Below are 22,963 nucleotides of genomic sequence, written 5' to 3'. Positions count from 1 at the left end.
ATGAAATGTTATTTAACACCTATTATTTCTGTGATGTACATTTTTGAGCATTTCTTTGCTGTTTAGATTTATCAGCTTGTTTGTTTATATGTTTAATTTATGTTACTTAATTAATCATCCTCTTAAGTCAAAGTATCATACATCAGATCTATATCACTGGTGGGCAAAGATGTTATTAACATAATTTGCGAACTTTGAAGGGACAAAATTTACTCCTAGCATTCGTATCTTGATATACGTACACATGCATATATGTATATATAGCTGCAATATCATCAATCAAAAGTTGGTTATATTGATTTAGTCAAAAGATTTGGAACACAAATAAGTGTTACATCAAGACAAGTTTATCATAATTTGAACTTTTTGGGCCATAAACTGGACATTATGTTGAACTTTTACATTTTGACTGGAGTGACAAGTTTCTGACACATATTAGGAAAGTTAAACCTTTGCAGACTTCGGGAGTGACAAGCTTTGTTGGGCTAATATCAGATCTGCTAATAATGGTCTCTGAGCTAACGATACAGGGCAGATGCCGTTTCCATGACCATACCTGTCAGGTCTTTGTATATAAGACCATCAGCATCTCTGGTTGTAAGAAGACCTGCCTCAGTTATATTTTGAATGTCATTTTGATGCTGCAATTTTTATGTCAGATACATACTGCCTGTATAAGTAGTTTAAAACTTAGTATAAACCTTAGCACTTAGAACATTACACTACACATATACAGGCTTAGTAATATGAATGAAATCATTTTCTCCTCTGTTAATTGTTTATTTACAAGTATGATTGATATATGAAGAATTTGTTTCATGCAAAATCCACAATGCTAATGTGTGCTACATGTTTTTTATTCTGATTAACTTGCTAACACAGAACAGTGTTCACTGAGGCTACCTTTTGCTTGATGACAGGTGCTCTCCGTGGCCCCTCCTGTTGGCCCCAATCTGAAGAGTACAAAGACCACCCAACCCCCTGATATACCTTACACCAGGAAATATCCCTTCTGTAAACCGGAAACTATTAAAACAACAGGTAAGTAATGATTAACCAACATACAAATGACTCAGGTGATACATAGTCTGGCAGGGTTTGGTTAGGGTTTAAAAAACAAATTTCTTAACATGCAACCATTGAATTATTTAGTCAGTAGAAGTAGAATACTTTGTAGCCACTTTCGTCTCTTTGATGAGACAAACAGGAGCTTGTTTGTACATAATATTAGCATGGGATCTTTTTATTTTTCACTGTGGTGGTCAGTTCAGACGTGAAATATAACATCATTTTTGTACTTTAAAATGGCTATGATGTTAATTTTCACTCCTCTCTCATTTACTGGTCCAGTGGGCCCACTTCACAAATCACATTTGACTGCAAGGATGAGGTCAAATATAATTTAAATGTGACATAACAGGTCAAAAGCTGTCCAGGTATTGTGTCATTTCTGGGTAGCAATCAAATCTGAACATTTTAAGCATAAACTAATTAGTTCTATGATGTTTATTACTTTATTTTTTGTTTTTTATCTTACAGATATGAACAAACCCCACAGGACCTCAATGGGTGTACTGCCTCTTAATAGAGATGGGTAAGACTGTAGTACAATCAGATTACAGGCTTAGATTTCCTTCATTGACTACTGTTGTTCATGTAACATGTGGAGTTCACATGTGAACGGATATAGGAGGGTGTCTTTGTTGTGTTGTGTAGTTTATTTGTTTACTTATTTATTTATTGACAGATTAGATAAGAATGAAGACATTTTTGTATTTATATATACTTTCAGTCTACTACATACTGTTAGCTTACTATGTAGTCTTAGTCTACGATCTGCTTCTTATTTAATCGGGTATGTTTTGTTTTTACCTCTGACTGGTCTGTTTCATAATCTATTGATGTGCTCATATGCTGATATGCTATGTATTTTTTTGCATGTAGCGGCGAGATTCCTGAGCTCAAAGTGGTTATGGAAGGTAAACCAGTTTGTGCAACAACAGATGCTCTGGATGATATTTCTATGGTAAGTTTACACAAAATAGATTAATAGTGGTTATGGAAGGTAAACCAGTTTGTGCAACAACAGATGCTCTGGATGATATTTCTATGGTAAGTTTACACAAAATAGATTAATAGTGGTTATGGAAGGTAAACCAGTTTGTGCAACAACAGATGCTCTGGATGATATTTCTATGGTAAGTTTACACAAAATAGATAAATAGTGGTTATGGAAGGTAAACCAGTTTGTGCTGTATGTGGGAAGGTCTGTCAGCAACCTGTGGATGGTCGTGGGTTTCCATTGACTCTGCCAAGTTTCCTCCCACCATAATGCTGGCTGCTGTCAAATAAGTGAAATATTTTTAGAACACCAATCAAATAAATAAATAAATAAAATAATACTTATCTATTTATTTATTTGATTGATTGGTGTTGAATGCAGTACTCAAGAATATTCACTTATACAAAATCGGCCAGCATTATTTATTGTGGGAGGAAACCAGACAGCCCCCAGGGGGACTCATGACCATCTGTAGGTTGCTGACAGATATTCCCACAGATGACCGGAAAGGAAGCAAGTATGAGCTGGACTTGAACTCAAAGCAGCCGCATTGGTGAGAGGCTCCTGAGTCATTGCACTGCGCTGGTGTGTTAACCCACTCGGCCATTTAGGCCCCCTTGTGTTAGTGAAAAGTGTAAATATCCAAAATCCATGTGTCTTATCTTATGACCTTGTTGATCTTACTTATTTGTTTGATTGGCTGCAGGCAATCCTGTTTAAAGAAATAAAGTATTATGTTATCATGGGAAAGTGGAAAACATAGCTGGTTAATGTGAGAATTTTTCAAATATCTTCACCTTTAGCATGGTGTCATACCATTTACTTTTTCAGTCAGCAAACCTGGGGATATATTTCATTTAGACTGGGCAACCAAGAAAAATGCACTCGTATTTAAGAAAAATAACTTAATATCATATTATTGTAATCAAAACATGACTACTATATTTCACTGAAAGTTCTGTATGTAAAAATGTACTCTTGGAAGTAAATGCCTTAAAAAGTGACAATTTTTTCTTATAAGAAATTTATCACAAGAAACTCTTAATTGGCCCTGTAAGGTTGATGAATCAATCAGATTCAAGCAAAATGTGTCACTTGATAAATCTTGAACTTGAGGAAAAATACATATGATGTATGAATGATCTGTCTGTTCCACAGGCTAACCGCTGTGACTCCCAGACTCTGTCCTCATACACCCCTGAACCTACCCCAACCCCCATGGTACAAGTCCCACCACTCCAGCTGAATCAGGTTGTAGTGCCCGATGATCCTATCCAATCAAAACCAGCAATCCTGGGTCAAACGGGTACAACCCTTCCCATCACCTTTAGTCAGAGACAGAAACCTCAAGCCAAGCCCATGACCAGGCTTAAGGCTAACAAGAAGCTGCTAGGTAAAGATATAACAGGTTAAAATTGTGACAGATCTTTTAGATTTCATGAGAATGTAAATTTTCAAAGATCTGATGAATTGATTCAGTCCATTTAAAAATATTTGATTTACATACTTTTATGGTTTCAGGATACAGTGAATTTTGTCATTTGTTGAATTCAAGTGAATATAACATACTTCTGTGGTCATTCCCACAACAGCCATATGAAATTTAAAACATTGTGACAATACTGTGTTTTATGTGAAAGTTTTACAGATTTGCCTTAAGGAAACATTGATGAGGCGGCCAAATTTTAATTTCTATTGCCCCAAAATAGATGTGACCTGTAAAATCATTTTGATGTGAGGCAGAATTGGCTTTATGAAATCGGCTTCTGATCTTTAAATGCTTTTTTTCTGTCATCTCTTAAACAAAGGTGGAAAAACTTGAACCTGAAGATTGAATGTCTTAAGACTGCAATATAAGGCGTTTTTATGACTCTTTAGAAAGTATTGGCGAGAGGACACGAAGTGCTAAAAGCCTGCAGTCCTCACTGATGAGTGGTGACATCACACTGCCAGATCAGACCAGTTTCAGCCAGTATGACCAAGCCATTGAGGAAATGGATGATGACTTGGAGAACGTGACGACAGCTGTCAGTGAAGAGTTTATCCAATCACGACCAGTCTCAGGAGGTCCAGCCAGACCATCCACTGAGACATCCAGACCAAACACCTCAGGATCGGTAATGAGTTCTGAATTTCAAAGCCAATATTTTGTGACACAATTGTGGATGTGTCATTTTTCTCTAATTACATGAATTTAAATAAATCATCAATGTAGACACATTGTATGATGTAGATTTTTGGCTTTTGCACCTTACCTCTACACACATCTTGACTTATGTCATAGATGGCTTTGTAAAATTGGAATTACATTCTTTCATAAGTAGAGAAATCTTTGGATCATTTATAAGTTCTTTTTTTTTTAAACAATGATAATATGAAAGTGCATTTATTGTTTATCACTGGGGCATTGCTTCACGTTTAGAGATATTTCAAGGGCTGCAGTTAGAGAAGGACACTTGTCAGTATTTTCAGTGTATAATTCTATTTACAATGCCTATCTGATTTGGTGCTGATAACCTATGGTATATACAAAACATTTTTACATGCACTGATATTGTTCTGAAGTGTGTATCTGTTCACTTTATATGTGTATTGTATAATTAACACAGTATATTGCAGGATGAAGTACAAATATCCTACAAACTCACGCTGAATCCACCAACCTTTTTCACAAATTATGCATTGGTGTTAAAAGAAAAACCCATTGTTCAAACTATTTTCATTATAATTGCAGTTTATGTCAGCCAAAGCTTTACTAGAGGAAGCAAAGCGCTTGACATCTCCTAAAACCCAGAAAACAGAAGACAACCAGAAAATAGCTGATAGTGACAAAACAGCACTTCCTGGTAGAAGTCTTAAAAAGGGAACCAGATCTGAGAGGTTTCACCGTAGTAAAGAGGCCATCAAGGGTGAGATTTATAATATAAACTGTTTAATCTTTACCTTTGTTTGGTCCTGAATTTTTTTCGGGTTTTCAGGTAGAAAAACACATCAAACACTTCCATAGACTGAACAACATGTACAGTGCATTTTCTCTGATTTGCAGTTGATTTTCCCTTTGATCAGGTTTACTTTAATTTACCACAACAAATTCTTTGTCGGTTGATTGGTTTTGCAGAACTTTAAAAAGTCTGGTATGGATGTATGAATAAAGAGGGAACATAACCAGACTACATGCATATGAATTAGTAATAATGAGACAAAAATAACTTTTTGGCGTGATTATTAAATTTGGCAGTCTTGGAGTATCTATATTCATATTGTAACAAATATACAGTCATGTACATTTATTTATAAGAACCATCCAGTTACTCATCTCCAGCTTTTTGTCTTTTTCAAACAGGCGACAAGAGTAAGACAAAGTCTCTAACATCATACAATGATGATGAAACGGAAACTCTATCATCTCGTCCCAGGTCTGAATGGACTGTTGATGAAATTATCACTTCTCTGAGGATTCAGTCTCGCACTGGCGAGTAAGTATCCTATTATAATGGTGCTAAAATTGTGAGCACCAAAATAGCACAAAAGATCATTAGACATGACACACCACCTAAATTTGATGTTGCCATGAGCTCAGGGCAATGTTGAAATATAGGATGTGTATAATTTATCAATCACCCCATGTTAAAAGATAGGATGTCAGAAAATTGACCAATGACCCAACTGACGGACAGAGTGACTTATAGAACTGGTTGTCACAACTGACCACTTATGATTGTTATTTTCTGCTTGAAGATGTATGTCTGGTTCTTCATGTAAATGATTGTGTGAGAAAATATTGAGAAAATATGGTGAACTAATGTTTGTCTTTCCTTGACCATATACATTATCATGTTTTATTGATAAATTGTTTCTATGAAATGCACCCTATGAAATATCACTTTCCTTTTCACCAATCAATCACAGGATGACTGATGCTGACCGCAGAATACAGGAAATTATGGACCAGGTTTTGTCAAGGACTAGTACCTATCTGGATGCAAGTAAGTTTGATGTGTATACACTCGAGTACCATAGCACTCACCCTAGACCAGTGAATTCACAGGATTGCATCCAGCTCCTGCTGGATGGAATATGGCTTTAAGTTAGAATCTCTGTCGGGTAACTGTCAAGGAGCAGTGGATGGTTTCTTGTAGGCTCAGCTTGCTCTCTAGCTAGTCCTAGACATGTGAAATATTCTGGGGTACAAAGTAAAACACCAGGCTTAGGATCATGAAGCCATCTTAGATTTAATTCTAAATTTCAACCTTAATCTTCCTCTGTGTTATTTTGGCTGATAATTGTTGTGCAATAACTTACCCAGAATTTACGTCGTCAAGCAATATTTTGACCTTGTTACGTAAGAATTACAAATTTTGAAGTGATTTGAAATTTTGACTGAAGATATTTCTGTTATATTTTTGTTATATTGGCGTGCAATTCTCTCAGAGACAAGTTTTGAATCGAATACAAATCAAAACAATTTGTTCTTTGTTTTTGACATTTTTTTCTGTTTTTTTTCCTTTCCAGGTGATTCAAGGTCTATATCAGATGTTCAAGGTAACATAAACTTCTTCACAGCCATTTCATGTGAAGGGTGTTTATTTTTTCTTTCATCATGATAGATATTTATTTCTTTACCTCCAGAATGAGTATATGTTGTGTGTAAACTCTTGTGTGTCAAGTGTTAATGAATTTATGATGACTCTAATCTGGAATTCCTCTTTCAGGATCTGAACAGTTTTCAGATCAGTTGTCTGAATCCTCTGATGTCCCTCCGAGCCCTCGTCTTGTTCCATCTGAAGAGACGGAACAAGAGCTAGAGTCTGATTCTCAACCATACAGTGGTATTATTAGACATGCTTGTAGAATTGCTCTCCTGGCCACATAGATTTAGAAATCAACAATCTTTCTCATTAGTAGTAGATGTAGACACCCTTTCCTCTTATCAGATATGTAAAGAATTGTCATGCACTTCTGATGTTTTTCACTGCATGTGTAAAGGGATATGCAAGGGACAAATATGGTTATGAGGGAAAAGTGTAAGCATAAGAATCAAAAGTACATGTTTTTCACTGCATGTGTACAGGCATGTGTAATAGGCAGATATGGTTATGAGGGAAAATCACACTGGCAGGCTAGTGCATTGATATTTATTTTTATAAATTTGGAAGAATGGTTTAACTTAGCTTCTTTATCACAATGTTTAACTAATTGATTGAATCTCCACATTAAAGTATTATTAATTTTATTATTAATTATTATTAATAATAAATTATTATTATTAATTAATCTCCTGCACTGACAGTAACAATTGAATAATAAACCAAACTCTTTTATAAACAGTTTTTCCTTTCCTTTCTTTACTTTCCTTTCTTACTTTCATACAGAAAAGTGCTTAGAGAGATGTCAAAATAAATGTTAAACTGTGGCCATGAGCCCATTGCACTTGAATGGTAATAGGCTTGCTCTGAATTACCTCCCTTGTTACACGACAGCAACAGAGCTTCTGGGCAACAAAATGTAAAAAGAACATTTAGGCCAAGGGGTTTAAAATTATCTCCGAATTGATTTAGAAAATACAGAGCATTTTCTTAGGCTTTCCAGCTAAGTTTACAAAATTAAAATCTGTCCTAAAACTAAGCCTTCAACTAGTTTATGCTGCTTAAACTCCAAAACTTGTTATTAACCATGCTACGGTACCACCTAACAAAAGTCTTCTCCTAAAAGTGCACCTTTTTCAACGAGAGAGTGAACTCAAGGGAGGTAATTCAGTGTGGCCCTATTGTGCGGCTCAGACTTTACTGCATGTACTGTCAGATAAACTACATGAAATTAAATGGCTCATATACCTTCCTCTTCTTGTTTTTATTCTGGATTTCTGTTTTCATATAAATCTCTTTTATACTGTTGCACACTTTCCTGAATAATACTCCATATTTTCATTCAACTTTCTGAAGATTTGTGGTACAATAAAATTGCTGCACTATCAAAATATGTTTAAATACTAAGCATAGAATTGTTTATAGTAAAGGCTGTAAGAGTACAAGTCAGAAGTAAAATGAGAAAAAAAGCAGTAAGTGTATGATTTCATTTTTTTTTTTTTTTTTTTGTGCTTGTGAGTATTAAACCAGTGAAGACATTGTAAACATTTATCCTTCTGTTTATGCTGATTGTTTCAGAATTTGATTGTCATATTTCAGTTGGAAGTGACAGAACGCTTCCTTCATTGGTACCCTACCCTGGAGATGTGTACATATTTGAGCTTCACGACTTGTTATGTCTGTAAACAAGCTATTTAAATATTAATGAGCATATTTTCTCTGTTACTTAGATGGACCAGTAGCCATAGAAACAGAAGGCGACAAAGATGAAGAGGAAGATAGGGACACTGGTAATTGTGTGTGATAGTTTCTCAGACTTGGTTATTATTTTTTTAATGGGCTGAACTATATTCTATTCATTGACAAAAATGAATGTACTTTTCGTTTATTTTGAATACTTAGCCACACAAAAGCTTAAGTCCACTGGATTACGATACAAGAAATGATATGGACATGTCCTTATGTGTGTTTTTTATCCTTGCAGTTGATGTTGAGACAGCTGACACTGATGAATCAACCACAGTGGTAATGTATTTAGTGGAAATAACATAGATTTAGGCAATGAACATTTACTATAATTGACCTAAAATTTCATCTAAACCTAAATGACTAATTTTGTCTGATTTTGAGAGTTCCATTGATCTGGGAAAGGTGTGTTCAGGTTGGTTTGGAAGGTAGGAAAAATGTAAGTTTCATCACCGAATTAATAATTGGGCAAATTTTTAGGTTAAAAACAGTAGTTGTCTGTTGTATTGAGTATTGTGTTGAATGGATTGTTGGGTTAAATAAAGGAAAAAAAAAAGGATTTATACATCTTATATACAGTCAAAACTCTTGTTATTCCAGGGAAAATGGCAGATAAATTAAAGAACATGTTTGTTTGCTTGGGTTTTGAGTCAGAAGTGAAATATGTTGTGGCACTACCTGTTTTTGTAAGGAGAGTTAACTGCACATCTAATTAATGATCATGTTTGGCTTGGCTATAGGTGATGAAGGAAACATAAGTGTTTTGTATTCAGTCATTATTTTCTTCAGCTATGCACAGAAATAGACTTAGACCCAGCAGCTCTGCCAGAAGTGCCCCCACCAGTTGTGGACAATGCGACGGAGAACGGCTCTGCAAGAGAACCTCTGCCTAGAGACCTTAGTGACATTCAACAGGTTACATCAACTTTCTGTAAAATGTGGCTTGTGGTTATTATTATGGCAAACCACCCAGTATTATGTTTATTGTAATATTGTAATATTGTTTTGTTTTGTATTGTATTGTATTGTATTTTTTTGTATTGTTTATTGTAATACAGTCAAAGTAACAGTTTAAAACTTTGTCACACTGGCATTTTGGTTATCTGCATTGGAGTTTTGACACATTTGTGTTAAGTCAACTTTTTTGTGGTGGTTAAAATTTTAATTTCCACTTCTCCAAAACAGGGCTCCAAAAATATATTTTAAGTTTTGGCTCAAGTCAGAAATAATTTTGTGGAATCTTTGAACTTCACACCTGTTAGGTGTTCAGCAATTTTATCTGTTTTAAAGTAAAGCTTTAAATTACATTACAAATTTGGAATTACTTATTTATTTATTTGATTGGTGCTTTATGCAGTACTAAGAATATTTCACTTATATGACTGTGTGTCGTAGTGTAAAGCATTGAAATTATACGAACAAAAAATAGTATTTAAATTGAAGGAAACAAAACTATAGATTTATTATTTATAAATTTGATTTACTTACTTGAATGCATATGAGAAAATATTTTAATTTCATTTTCTTTTCATTTACTTCTCAAGTGCCATCTACATGAAGGTTGGATTAGGTGAATTCAGCTAGTGTGTGAAAAGACGTAGATTGTTGATTAACTGTTTTGCACTTTATGATAGATTCCTCTCTTGTTTTATCACAGGCGTGGGCAGATCTGTTAGCCCCACCCAATGCTACCTATGAAGATATTGTGAAATTGTCAGGTACAGCAGCTGAGATAGCCCCGCGGCAGGCACCTCATCCTGATACAGGGGAGAGAATTCCTGTCTATTCGGCTGCCGTGTCATTCCTATCCAGCTGGGCACCAACTGAGAAGAAATTTTCTAAATTAGACCCACCAGAGAAGGTCTTCCCTGAGAAGACTATCCACCATTTCTGTACAGCGACCACAGAGTACCAGCTACCCAAAGAGCTTCAGGGAATAGGGCGAAAGTATCACACGCCTGGCAAATATGAGAAATTCCCCTCACAACCCTACAGGGTGAGTGATGTGCTACATGTGGCCAAGGAAAGAGAAATTGTATCCTGGCATTGTATAAATTATTAATATTGGAAATAAACCTGCAGATGGTTGTGGGTTTCCAAGGGATAGTGTTCCATTTCCTTAGACCATAATGATGATGGCCTTTGTATAAGTGAAATGTTCTTAAGTGCCGGTATCAAACACCAGTCAGATGAATAAATAATAGAAATGAAAGCTCATGGGTAATGTACCAATATGTGTTGTAAAATTGTATGACCAGTTTTATAAAGGTGAAATATCAGCATTTTTTCATTGATATAAAAAATAATATTTTATGTTGTATAATCTGTTGTGCTTCTGCATGCCTATATAATATATATATGACCTTTGATGACCTCCCCTTATGCCTTCCAAGCCGACAGTATTGGACAGTATCCTCCATATATCCTTGTCATGGATTTCATCATTTGTATGTTTAAAACATTTACAGTGTTGCACTGAAGTACATGTATATGACTGAGCTTGTGTGTGTCTTGTACCAGTTCAGTGAGCAGCCCTTGAGCTCAGTGCTGTCCGGTGTTAAGTCCAGTGATGAGATCCCCAGCACCACTGGCATCATCCTTACGGAGGATGAGGAGGAGAGGAGACAGGAGGCTGCTGCTGAGAGGATACTGGCAGAGGCATACACCCTCATGGAGGATGGAGAGGAGAGTCTTGAGGCCTGGCAGCAACGCGCAGACCAGATGGTCAGTGGGTTCAACTTTTGGGTAGATAGGAGGCACGGAAAACCTATTAGAATATGGTGTATATAGTTTTAGTCAAGGTGGGCAGTGGTCAAGTGGTTAAGATGATTTCTCCATCTCTTTAGGCCATGAGGGCAGTAAGAGGTAAGCAGCACTTTTAAGGCCATTTTTGTGTTCTGGTCTTTTGGTGTTTCAGTTCTTGAGGTTGATGCAACAAAAATCAGTTTGAGATTTTTAACATTTTGTAATTAATAAGAATACCACTGAAACCTAATGTAACTAATTTGTCGTTATAGAAGGTTGAATTTATTATTTTACTTAGCCATAGAATTAAATTAGACTTTTTTTTTTTCATAGTTTTTTTTTTGTTACCTTTCAGTTTACGCCTTGTGACATCAGCGTGGAGGGGAGAAAGATGGCCATAAAGACAGATGATTCACGGCTTTTCTGGACTCCAGCCCCACCCCGCTTGGATGTGCCACCAGCCAAGGTGAGACAGAAGTTGTTCCCCCTGTATGAGGGACATCCCATTGACGAGGAGTCAGAAGTGAGTCAGGAGGAAGTGGAGTCATCTGATGACAGCGAAGATGAGGAGCTAGAGAATGTGTACTATGTCAACCCTGAGGACATGGCTAACAGGGACAGGTCAGTTATCTACACAGGCTAAGCTGAAGTCTATTTTATTTTATTTTTTACGAGTCAGCTAACACTAAAATGTCCAAAAATGAAATCAAAATATGTCTGAAAATCCTCTTTTTCACTTCTGAGCTTTCCGGTCATGTAAATTTACCTTCAACATAAAAAAAAAATTGCTGAGACAGTCCTCATTTCCTCCATTCTAGACAATTTTTAAATCTGAGTTTTAGTTTTATACCCTTTGACGACATTGGATGAAGATTTATTCTACTAGTAAAAATACAGCTTAAATTGATCCCGTAAGGCAATTCAGTAGCTGGCCACTAGCCTGCCAGTGGTTTGCCTGTGATCCACTTTTGGGACAAGTGTCTCCAATGCATCCCCAGTTTTCAGGTCCAGTATTTGTCTGTTGTCTGAACCATTATAAAACTTCACCTCCACCGACAATTGCATGTGCTGTGAATTGCATGATACATGCAGATGAAGAATTTAGAATCAGCCAAGGAACCATCCCTCTCAGTTTTGATACTCTGAATAAAAGCAAAGTAGTAAATCTTGACATTGAAAAGCAGAAGTGGTAAACAATGGTTTTAGCTGTAGCTGTGAACATCAATTGCTGATGCTTTGCAAGACTTTATATTTAGCCGATTCGACATACAACCCCCACCCCCACTCTAGTCCACTCACCACTTACCCACCCACCCTAAATAAATTGAGTATATAATCAGTAAATCATTTGTCAAGATCTATAATCTGTGTACATTTTTTTTTCTGTAACTTAGATGAACATTCGAGAGATATTTCAGGAAAAAGAGTATTATCGTTGTTATTCTTATTAATAAATCTATACTTTTGAAGTCTGTTGAATTGTTGAATTTAAGTCTGCTGTCAGTCATGATGGGACATGTAATTTCAACAACAAATTTCCTGTGGACTTTCCCAAACAATTGTTTATGGGTTGTGTAACTTGTGCAGGACACTAGCCCGTCAGTACACCTCACATGAAGACTTGACAGAGTATGTGAGGGCGGTCAGAGCCAGAGATCAGGGTGGGGAGGATAAGCCAGTGGATCAACAGGAAGGGGCAACAGAGACTGAGGAGGAGCCCAGGCAGACGCCATTATCTGAGGATGCTAGGAGCACATCCACAGGTGGGTAGAAACCTGGCTGTGAACATTGATTGATTGGTGGACTGAGTTAGTGAATCTAGGCAGACACCTTTAGCTGATGATGCAAGGAGCACAGCCACAAAACCTGTGTACAAACCTGGCTGTGTACATAACAGTGAGTGAGTGATTGATTGATTGATTGATTTGGTGATATAGTCATTCAGTTTTAATGCCATACTATAGAATTTTTCACTTATGTGACGGTGGTCAATATTGTGGATGGACAAAAATGAAGTTGCTAGGGCAAACCATGAAACCCATGACCATCCGCAGGTTGCTGGAAGACCTTCCCACATACAGCCGGTGAGGAAGCACTAGAACTCACGGCGACAGCACTGGTGAAAGGCTTCTAGGTTAGCTAGCACGCTAACCAGCTGAGCCACGGAGGCCCACCAAATGAGATAATAGTTAAACAATTATGAAATGTAGATACACATTCTTGAGCATGTCATAAAACACCAAACGAATAAATAAATGTTGAAACATTTGTTTTAATACTTAGCAATCTTGTTTTCAGTGAATAGTAAGACAGCTTTGTTTTGGTTTAATAAGCATGAAAATTGTACTGCTGTGATTTCAGATGAGAGAGCCCGCACAGTGACTGATATGAACAGGTTTTATGCTGAAACAGCCCCCTCAAGTCTAACTGACAGACCCGTCCAGCCAGGTGCTGATGGCATATTACCTGTGTTCCCACCCATCAGGTGAGTCCCCCACTATACAGCCTCATCCAGCCCCAGAGACAGACCTGTCCATCCAGGTGCTGATGACATATCACCTGTGTTCCCACCCATCAGGTGAGTCCCCCACTATACAGCCTCATCCAGCCCCAGAGACAGACCTGTCCAGCCAGGTGCTGATGACATATTACCTGTGTTCCCACCCATCAGGTGAGTCCCCCACTATACAGCCTCATCCAGCCCCAGAGACAGACCTGTCCAGCCAGGTGCTGATGGCATATTACCTGTGTTCCCACCCATCAGGTGAGTCCCCCACTATACAGCCTCATCCAGTGCCACAAAGGCAAACCCATCCAGCCAGGTGATGATCACATGTTACCTGTGTTCCCACCCATCAGGTGAGTCTCCCACTATACAACCTCATCCAGTCCCAGAGACAGATCCATCCAACCAGGTGCTGTTCACACCCATCAGGTGTCCTCCACTGAACAGCCTCATCCAGTTCCAGAGACAGATCCATCCAATTAGGTGCTGTTGACATATTACCTGTGTTCCCACCCATCAGGTGAGTCCCCCACTATACAACCTCATCCAGTCCCAGATACAGACCCATCCAACCAGGTGCTGTTGACATATTACTTGTGTTCCCACCCATCAGGTGAGTCCCCCACTTTACAACCTCATCCAGTCCCAGATACAGACCCATCCAACCAGGTGCTGTTGACATAGTACCTGTGTTCCCACCCATCAGGTGAGTCCCCCACTGTACAGCCTCATCCAGTCTCACAGACAGGCCCTTCCAGCCAAGTGTTATGACATATCACCTGTGTTCTCACCCATCAGGTGAGTTCCCCACTATACAGCCTCATCCAGTATCAGAGACAGGCCCTTCCAGCCAAGTCCTATGACATATCACCTGTATTCTCACCCATCAGGTGAGTTCACGCATTGAATCTCACAGACAAACCCATTCAGTCAGGTGCTGTTAACTTATTACTTGGGTGCCTGGCCATCACACATGCCCCCACCCACCCACCCACCCCTTCAAATTATACAGCCTCATCCAGTCCCACTAACAGAACCATCCAGCCAGATGCTGTTTACATATTACCTGTGTTCCCCTCCATCCAGGTGTTAATGACATATTTACCTACATGTATATTCCAGTGTGATGAATCAGTTTCCCTGATTGTTAAGTTTTCAGTTCTTTTTGCAAAAGTATGCTTGTTTTCTCTTCCAGGAGAAGCAAATCTGTGACAAGACTGTTTGATCCATCAGAAGATGCCCTAATTATACCTAATGACTTTACTGAAGCCCTGGAAGAGGTATAATACTTTAGATAACTTGTGTACAGATTTTACACATTTATGAAGTATTCAGACCACCTAAGAATTAATTATATGTGACTCAAGATAAGATATATGACTCAAATCTAAGTTATGGACTAAATAATTATGTGTAAGTGTGTAAGGGGGCATCGTAATTAGAGACAGTTGGACATGGGAGTGATTAAGAAACGATGATCCTGCTGTGTGTGTCTAGTGGCAGCTCTATAGACAATAAAGTGGCCTCAGGCTACGTCTTTAACCTAAAATAGTAACCCAGCAGAAAACATTATTTCAATTCTATAACCCAGGCAAAAGCAAAACCATTGTTTACAGGCAAAACAATTGTTTACAGGCAAAATCATTGTTTACAGGCAAAACCATTGTTTACAGACAAAACCATTGTTTACAGGCAAAACCTTTGTTTACAGACAAAGCCATTGTTTACAGGCAAAACCATTGTTTATAGACAAAACAGTTGTTTACAGGCAAAACCATTGTTTACAGACAAAACCATTGTTTACAGACAAAACCATTGTTTACAGACAAAACGGGTACCAGCCTTCATGTATTTAGTCACTGATTTCTGTTCAGAGGAGTACAGTGTTGTTTAACTATCATCTGCCACACACTGTTAAGTACATGTGCACATTCAATCTTCCTGTGACATAATTGCCTTCACAGGGAATGAAAATACTATAGCTACATATATTTAACCTTTCTTAAAATATATGTTTAACCTTTCTGTGACATCATGATGTCACAATAGCTTTTGCCAAGGATGGAATGAAATTGACAATGTCACCAGATATTCTGTTACACCTGGCATGTGATATCTAACCATTCATTTTTGTCAGCAAAAAAAAACATCACATTTTATAACAGACTTGTCTGGTCTATTTACATCATTCAACCAGTGGTATGCATGTGTACCAAAGGCAGTAGAACATGAGATTTGTAGTCTTTGATTGTCTTCTTTATCTGTAATCTGAAAATGGTTGAGGATTATAGAATTCATATTCCTGTGCTCATTGATGAAAGACCTAAGTGGTTATAATATGTATATGTGTATGCTTAAAATTTGATGTCGACCTGAACAAATTTTCAGTCGTATGATGGCGAGGAGTCGTTCGGTGTGGGTACATATAATGTGTCGTCTTCTCAGTAATATGTGCCTTTGTATACAATGTAGCCGTGCTTATAAAACAAGGAGGTATTTCACAAAGGCTCTGGGGGTAATGATAGAGAATGATGTGTTTTTATACATCTTGGAACCACATTGTGTAAGGAGGAGGTAATTGATTGATCACACCCATTACTGAGTTTTCTCCTTTTAATAGAATTGCATTTGAAATATGCAGTGTTAACATGGTTCAACATGATGTGGTATTGAACAGTACTATCTGTCTGTTACATCCCCGTTTACCATTATTTTCTGTATTGTCTGCTGTAGATGAAGAAAATGAAGGAGAAGATACAGGACCTAAAGACAAAAAAGAAGCCAAAGACAACATTTGCGGAGGAGCCAGAAACATTTGAAGGTGGTTATGGGGAAAGCTATTCTACAGAGGTATGCACATTGCATGACTGTTTGAACAGTAAGGCAACACCCGTATTACTTTGTGTTTTTGTTTTTACAAGTGAACCAACATTAAAAATTCAAAAATGGAATAAAAATAAAGCTAAAAATCCCCCTTTTTATTTTGTCCGTTCTTGATGATTTTATGATTTTCCTGTTTTTGAAGGCTTTCTGACTATGTAAATAAATCTTCAACAAGAAAAATTGCAGGAACAGTCCAAATTTTCATTAATGACACAATTTTTTATGTTTATTTTGATGCCGTCCTCCAACATTGAAAAAAGATATATTCAGCCTGTAAAACAACAATTTAAATTGGTGTGTCCTGATAATGCCTAAAAATTGAGAATAATTTCACCACAATTTATTTATCTGGTTTTTGCCTCTTACACAGTACTTAAATGTTTCTCTTCTGATATTGATCACCAGCCATTATTGGGGACTTGTAGACAAGAAGCAGAGTGGTCAGCAACATTTCACCTGTGCAAAGTTCATCATTTAGTTGCAAAAGTTCGTCATTTAGTTGCAAAGTTCGTCATTTAGTTGCAAAGTTCGTCATTTAGTTGCAGAGGTCATCATTTTGTTGCAAAGTACAAAAATTTATGACCAACACACAGGTGGTAATTTTACTAGTGTGATGTGAATTTTTTTTTTGTTTCAGGTGATGGATGAAGAAGACCAAACTCAATTACCACGGGTAGATATTCTGTCCCTGGAGAAAAGGTATCAAAAAGGTAAGCCCAGCCTGATGTGTTGAATGCATCATCATATTGTTTAATTCAGAAACTGGTATATCGTCTGGTAACCTACATGGATGTGTTGTGTAAACATGTTGATTGTAAACTAAGTTAATAAAATACCATAAGTTTCAAACAAGAAAATGTTATATAAACACAAGACATCTGAGTGCAAACAAGATACAGAATTTCTCTGATAAGAGGCACAGATGCATGTTACACATGCTTGGTTAAAATTTGAGGGACATATATATGTAGCCTTAATTGATAAGAGTCACATGAGGGACAGGTGTACAAAATGTGTGAGTGTAATATTCTTAATTGTACCATTATTAAATGCTATATTTGGTTTTCAGAGGCCAAACTCACCCCGGCAGAGTTAGCCCTGCAGGCTGGCAGAGCTTATGTGGTGCTCCCCAAAAAGTACGTGCTGTTGCCATGTGATTGGCAATCAATATTAAGTCATGGATTTAAAGCTGACTGCCCTTGTATAAGTGAAAAATACATGAGTTTGACATCAAACAACAATCAATTAACAAAATATACTCTGTCAGAAAAGAAACACATATACATGTATATATAGGCAGCACATGGTGGTGTCACCAGATGCTGAGAGGAACTTGTGACCTGGTGTCATTGTTGAATTTTTTTGATCACTGACATCCCCTCTTTCTCATTTTGTAATTTGGCTGCGCATGACAGCATGTATTATTTTAATTATCCCATACTTTGAACTAAAGCAGATTTTTAATGGGAAATCTCACTTAGGCTTTTCTGTTTATAGCTCCACATATGTCTGATTATTTTTCCCATACTGAATATTTCCCCAGGAAAAAGAAGAAGGTGGAGCCAGTGGATATGAACAGGGTGGAGGCTGTCCAGAACTTTCTGTCCCAACCTCCTAACAGACTGAAACGCTCAATCTCACGGCCTAAGCTGACCAGAATAATAGAGCGGGAACTCAGAGTACCTTAGTAAGTCTCAAGGGGTTGGTATGGTAAATTGCCTTACATTTAGCCCATGTCTAATGCTGCATTTGGTAGAACGTCTACGAGTCACATTTTTGAGTCCATGACATGTGAATCCCTTTCTTTCAACCTCACGACTCATGAACTGGAAGGTTATCTGAAGGATCAAGTTTGTGACCTTCAACTTGGAAAGTGTAGCAAACTTGGTGAACGAGGAACAGTCCCACGAGTGTACTAAGATGGTGGCTAACAATTTATAAAACTTCTCATCCTCTAGTCATGCATGTCTCTGATGTCACTGTGGCAAAACAACAACTACAAGCTACTTGCTGCCAGCAAAGCAAAAGTTTGAACTGCCCATGCAATCATAACCCTGTGTCATAGGCAAAACTGTCCGAATGTTTCTGCCTAGGGCAAATTCACGACACGAATGGTGTTTATGCGGGTTATCGAACACAGCATAAGTGGTGCTTTTTGACTGATTCTAAGAGTTATAAGCGAGAATGATATCCTATTGGGAAAATGTAGGTTTCAGCAGCTATGGTAATACTTTATGGCATTTACATGTATTTGTCTCCAAAAATGACGCTTTTAGGGCAAAATTGTAAGTCATTTATGTGATGTATGTAGCTAACATCTTTATCAGTCATATTCATTTAAACGAGAAGTTGTTTACTTTGTCAGGTTGATTTGGGACATTCAACAGTTTTACTACCTCTTTCCACATTTCATGTTTTCTTGTAAAATTTCCTACCAGATTCCATCCCGACACATTCATCAGTAATTAGAAATGTGAAATCAGCTGTTTCCGTCATTGTATTAAAGCACCTATCAGGGTGCATTGGAGTTTATAGATAGGGAATTGTATAAAGAGAATGTAGTGTACTTCTTTTGAGTGATAACTAAAAGACTATTGTATGATATAGTGCCCATAGAACATTTCAGTCAGGTGTTGTATGAAAACATAGTGCTACCTCATGAGTTTGTGCACACTTTGAAACAAATAGATCCAGATTTTTGACTGTGGCAAGCAGCTCTTAAAAATTCCTCTGTCAGTTGATTGGTCTGAACGTTGGTAAAAATACTGTCATTTAACATGGACTTACTTTATATGGGACGACAACAGATTTTTGCAGAATGTTGCATCTGTTGAGTTTAACTTGAGCTTCACTTTTCATCATCTTCTAAAAGTTTCTTTTCTTTTGTCATTCTTTGAATACATGCTGCTTGGATTTTGTAAATTTCCATTGGGCATTTAAAATAATATTGGCAAGCCTGTCATGAAAAGTGAGGGGCCTCACTGTCTGAGGTGATTGAAGCACTGGGTTTGTGCAACTATATGTTTGCCTTGACCAGGGAGGCTGGGTGTTTGAATCTAGCTCTTGTGTTTTCGAATTTGACTTTTTGTATAGTAGAGTCAAAAAGTTTGTCAGGTAATTGTCAAATGTTAGTGACAGGTCAGTGAGGTCAAAGGTCAGTGACTTACCCTGGGCACTCTGGTTTTCTCCAGTCATGTACCTGATTATACTTGAGTAGGTCTTGAACATGGCGTTCAGTCAAATGCTGCTCTACCATTTACTTCCAACAAACAAACTATAAAACTGAATTCATAATCTCATATTCTTGTTCCTTGATTTATTTCTTTTTTACATACGATTTGGTGTTTTTGGTCCAAATAAAAATGCCAACACCTTGTTACCCTTTCTTAATGGTTTTTTTTTGGTTTTTTTTTTTAGCCACGTTCGAAGTGAAAGAAGAGCTAGCTTACCTACAGCATTAGATTTTGAACGTTTTGCCTTTCAGAAGGGAAAAGGGTAAGTGAAGATTCTCACCATGTGATTTGTAACATTGTAATATGACAGTATTTAATATTCATGGTTTGTATCATGGTATGACTTTATTATCTATATCTGTGTTTTTTTTTATCAGTCCATAAACTTTTGATGTTACCATATCCAAAGAACTACTCCACTTTTTTTGTCTCTACCATCAGAGCAGAGATCAATTGACAACACTTACAGTTTATGCCCTATTTCGTGGTATATTGTTTTTTTCACGTCAACACTTTATTTGAAGAATTTCACTGGATTAGAGTTTGAAATTCAGAGGTTCTGATTTTCACTTGTGACTTAAAGCATTTTTATATGATATGGCTTTATTGTCTGTCTGTCTGTCTATCCATTCGTCAGTCCATAAACTTTTGATGTTGCTGCCATATCTCCGTAACCACTTCTTAGAACATACTTTACTTATGACACTGTAGGCAGATTTGTTCCCCAACAACAGCGTTGTAATGAGGAAGAGATTGCTGTTTCATTTCAGCACTGTATGTGAAGTGTTTGCAATGGATTGATTGTGTGTATTTTGCTCCTCAGCTCAAAGCCTGATGGCATGGCAGGTATACCTTGAGGATCTGGAGATCTTCTGTGTGTTCTTACTTAAGGTTGTTACAGTCTTGTTTTTGACACTGTGTTACAGGCCGGATGCAGACACCCGTGAGTGGGTGAGGGATGTGTGGAACATGTGGTTTGACCAGGTCTTCCCGCCCTCCCCTGACCACTCAGACGAGGAGGACGAGGAGGGGTCACAGAACATTGATGTACTGGCCAATAGCACATCTCAACCCCCAGCAGAGGATAAAGCTAAGAACAAGTAAAGCCCTTTCAGTTCATGTCAGAGTGTGGTTTGCAAAGCTCTTACTGACAGTTAGTGACATTCTTCTAGTGGCAATAATGGTCAGGGTACATTATTAACAAGTGTAACAATTTATTATTATGATTTTGGAGAAAATTTTCTTTTTAATATTTCATATTAATACACGTTTCCTTAGTCAGTTGAAAAGTGTTTTTAAAATGATTGAATGTGGCATTCAAGAACAATAAAATAGATAAATAAGAAAATAAATAATGTATGTACAATATATACGGATATATTAACCTTCAGGGAAACGGCTCCAAGCATCTCATTGGAAGAGCTGGAATCTGTGGACTGTTTGGATGACTCAGAGGAAAACCAAGAAGTCAGAGAGGTAAATTGAGTGTGGTATCAATTCTGCACTATATACTTGTTCACAAGAGTTTATGTCATAAATAAGTGTGTCACATGTACCAGCAGCAGTATTCTAAGATGCGAAGAAAATGACCCGTGCTGCAAGTTTCTTTATTGTTCTGTTTCATCTTTTCTTTATTTAAACAAAAAGAAATAGATAAAATAATAAAGATGGAAACATCAAATGTATATATATTCCCTCTTAGGAATAAAAAAAGATTTCCATATGGATATTTATTTATAAAGTTCGTGCTATCTGGTACATGAAGCAAAACATAATGAACTTAAATGGACAATGTATGCATGTATTTAGGATGCCCAGTCTACCAGATGATATCCAGTTTAAATTTACATGTGTATGACTCATGGCACCATATGGTAACCTTCTAAATGTGTTCACATATATTTCTGGCTGCGCATGGATACCCACTATTGTTCCACTTCATCTGATTTTTCACATCCTCGAGTTGAACATCAACCATTCTCCATGCATTCCCCACCCTGAAAATCTGGCATGTTTCTTCTCTCCACAAACCTGACCCTCACCATGTAAGGGAAATATTGTGGAGTGTACAGAATTATACAAGAGTCAAATGAATGAATAACGATGTTTTGTGCACAATTTATACAGATATTACTGGAAGAGGTGGCGAGACTGACAGAGGTGATTGAGTCCATGGATAAACCCAGAGCCTTTGATATAGGGCGTCGAGGAGCTATTTACAGGAAACTTGGCAAGCTTAAGAAAGCCAGTGATGATATTAACAGGTATGTGCCGTTGTCAAATCATTGTCTGTTGTACACAGACATGTAGGTCTCCGCAGTAATACTGGTATAGGGGTCCTCTGCCAGTACCGGTTACTCTTGTCCACCAGTCCTGCCAGTTTAATGTTATAATAATATCTTTTATTTATTGAGGGTAACTCAGCCAGTTTACAGTGACAATGGTCGTCCCCAAGGCTTGCATACACAAAACAAAATACAGGACACATGTACTTCATATCAAAATATACATGAACTGTAACACTAAAAACATAGTATCTAATCATGTAATTATTGTTTATTTTTTGTTTGTTTGTTTGTTTGTTTTTTTTGTAATATGTTTGAACTTTTGGCTGTATGAATTGTCTTTGCTTTCTTTTACTTTCTGGTGAGACTGAGAGATTTGATATCTGTGCAGTGATCACTGTGTGCCTCATTGCACGTTCAGTGATGGCGTGTATTGTTTGCATCAGTTGCCTTATTAAACATGCTATATTCGGTTTCAGACTGGATTAAACTTAATTGCAGTGATATTTTGAAAGTATGATTTGTTAATTACATTATATGAAACTTTTCTTTTTTGTTTGCAGCATTTTCAATCAATTTCTAGAAAATCTTGCGTTCCATTACATGCCACAATGTGGCATACTTTAAGATAAAAGATTAATTTTGGGCATGACATAAAACTCCATTCAAAGAAATACGAATAAAACATAAGAACCTGTTTAATTCTCTACTGTCTGCAGGGCAATCCAAATGGAGCCATTGTTACTGGATGCTTACTGGCACCGTCATCTTGTGTCTCTGGTGCTGGGGAAAAAGCAGGCTGCACTTGATGACCTTACTTTCATATTGAAACACAACAAGAATCATGCAGGGGCATACAGATCCATGTGAGTTTTAAAATGTAAAATCCCTCCTTCTCCATAATGCTAAATGTAGTT

General features: G+C 37.3%; 1 protein-coding gene across 1 annotated transcript in view; it reads left to right on the top strand.

Annotated features, from left to right (window-relative positions):
• LOC135473473 (uncharacterized) overlaps positions 1-22,963 on the top strand; it is a 40,758-nt gene that overhangs the window by 2,350 nt on the left and 15,445 nt on the right. Inside the window, 27 exon segments of the mRNA XM_064753324.1 lie at positions 921-1,041; positions 1,540-1,594; positions 1,945-2,026; positions 3,221-3,455; positions 3,941-4,179; positions 4,797-4,971; positions 5,406-5,538; positions 5,972-6,048; positions 6,575-6,604; positions 8,379-8,438; positions 8,633-8,673; positions 9,184-9,309; positions 10,052-10,390; positions 10,915-11,118; positions 11,495-11,760; positions 12,721-12,902; positions 13,501-13,624; positions 14,841-14,925; positions 16,379-16,495; positions 17,166-17,238; positions 17,598-17,664; positions 18,072-18,215; positions 19,946-20,023; positions 20,688-20,861; positions 21,153-21,237; positions 21,889-22,025; positions 22,766-22,912. Coding sequence (XP_064609394.1) covers positions 921-1,041; positions 1,540-1,594; positions 1,945-2,026; positions 3,221-3,455; positions 3,941-4,179; positions 4,797-4,971; positions 5,406-5,538; positions 5,972-6,048; positions 6,575-6,604; positions 8,379-8,438; positions 8,633-8,673; positions 9,184-9,309; positions 10,052-10,390; positions 10,915-11,118; positions 11,495-11,760; positions 12,721-12,902; positions 13,501-13,624; positions 14,841-14,925; positions 16,379-16,495; positions 17,166-17,238; positions 17,598-17,664; positions 18,072-18,215; positions 19,946-20,023; positions 20,688-20,861; positions 21,153-21,237; positions 21,889-22,025; positions 22,766-22,912 — 3,596 coding nt within the window.

Source organism: Liolophura sinensis, chromosome 8, assembly GCF_032854445.1.
Source record: "Liolophura sinensis isolate JHLJ2023 chromosome 8, CUHK_Ljap_v2, whole genome shotgun sequence".
NCBI classification, from domain to species: domain Eukaryota; kingdom Metazoa; phylum Mollusca; class Polyplacophora; order Chitonida; family Chitonidae; genus Liolophura; species Liolophura sinensis.
This window is presented reverse-complemented; position numbering and strand designations above follow the sequence as displayed.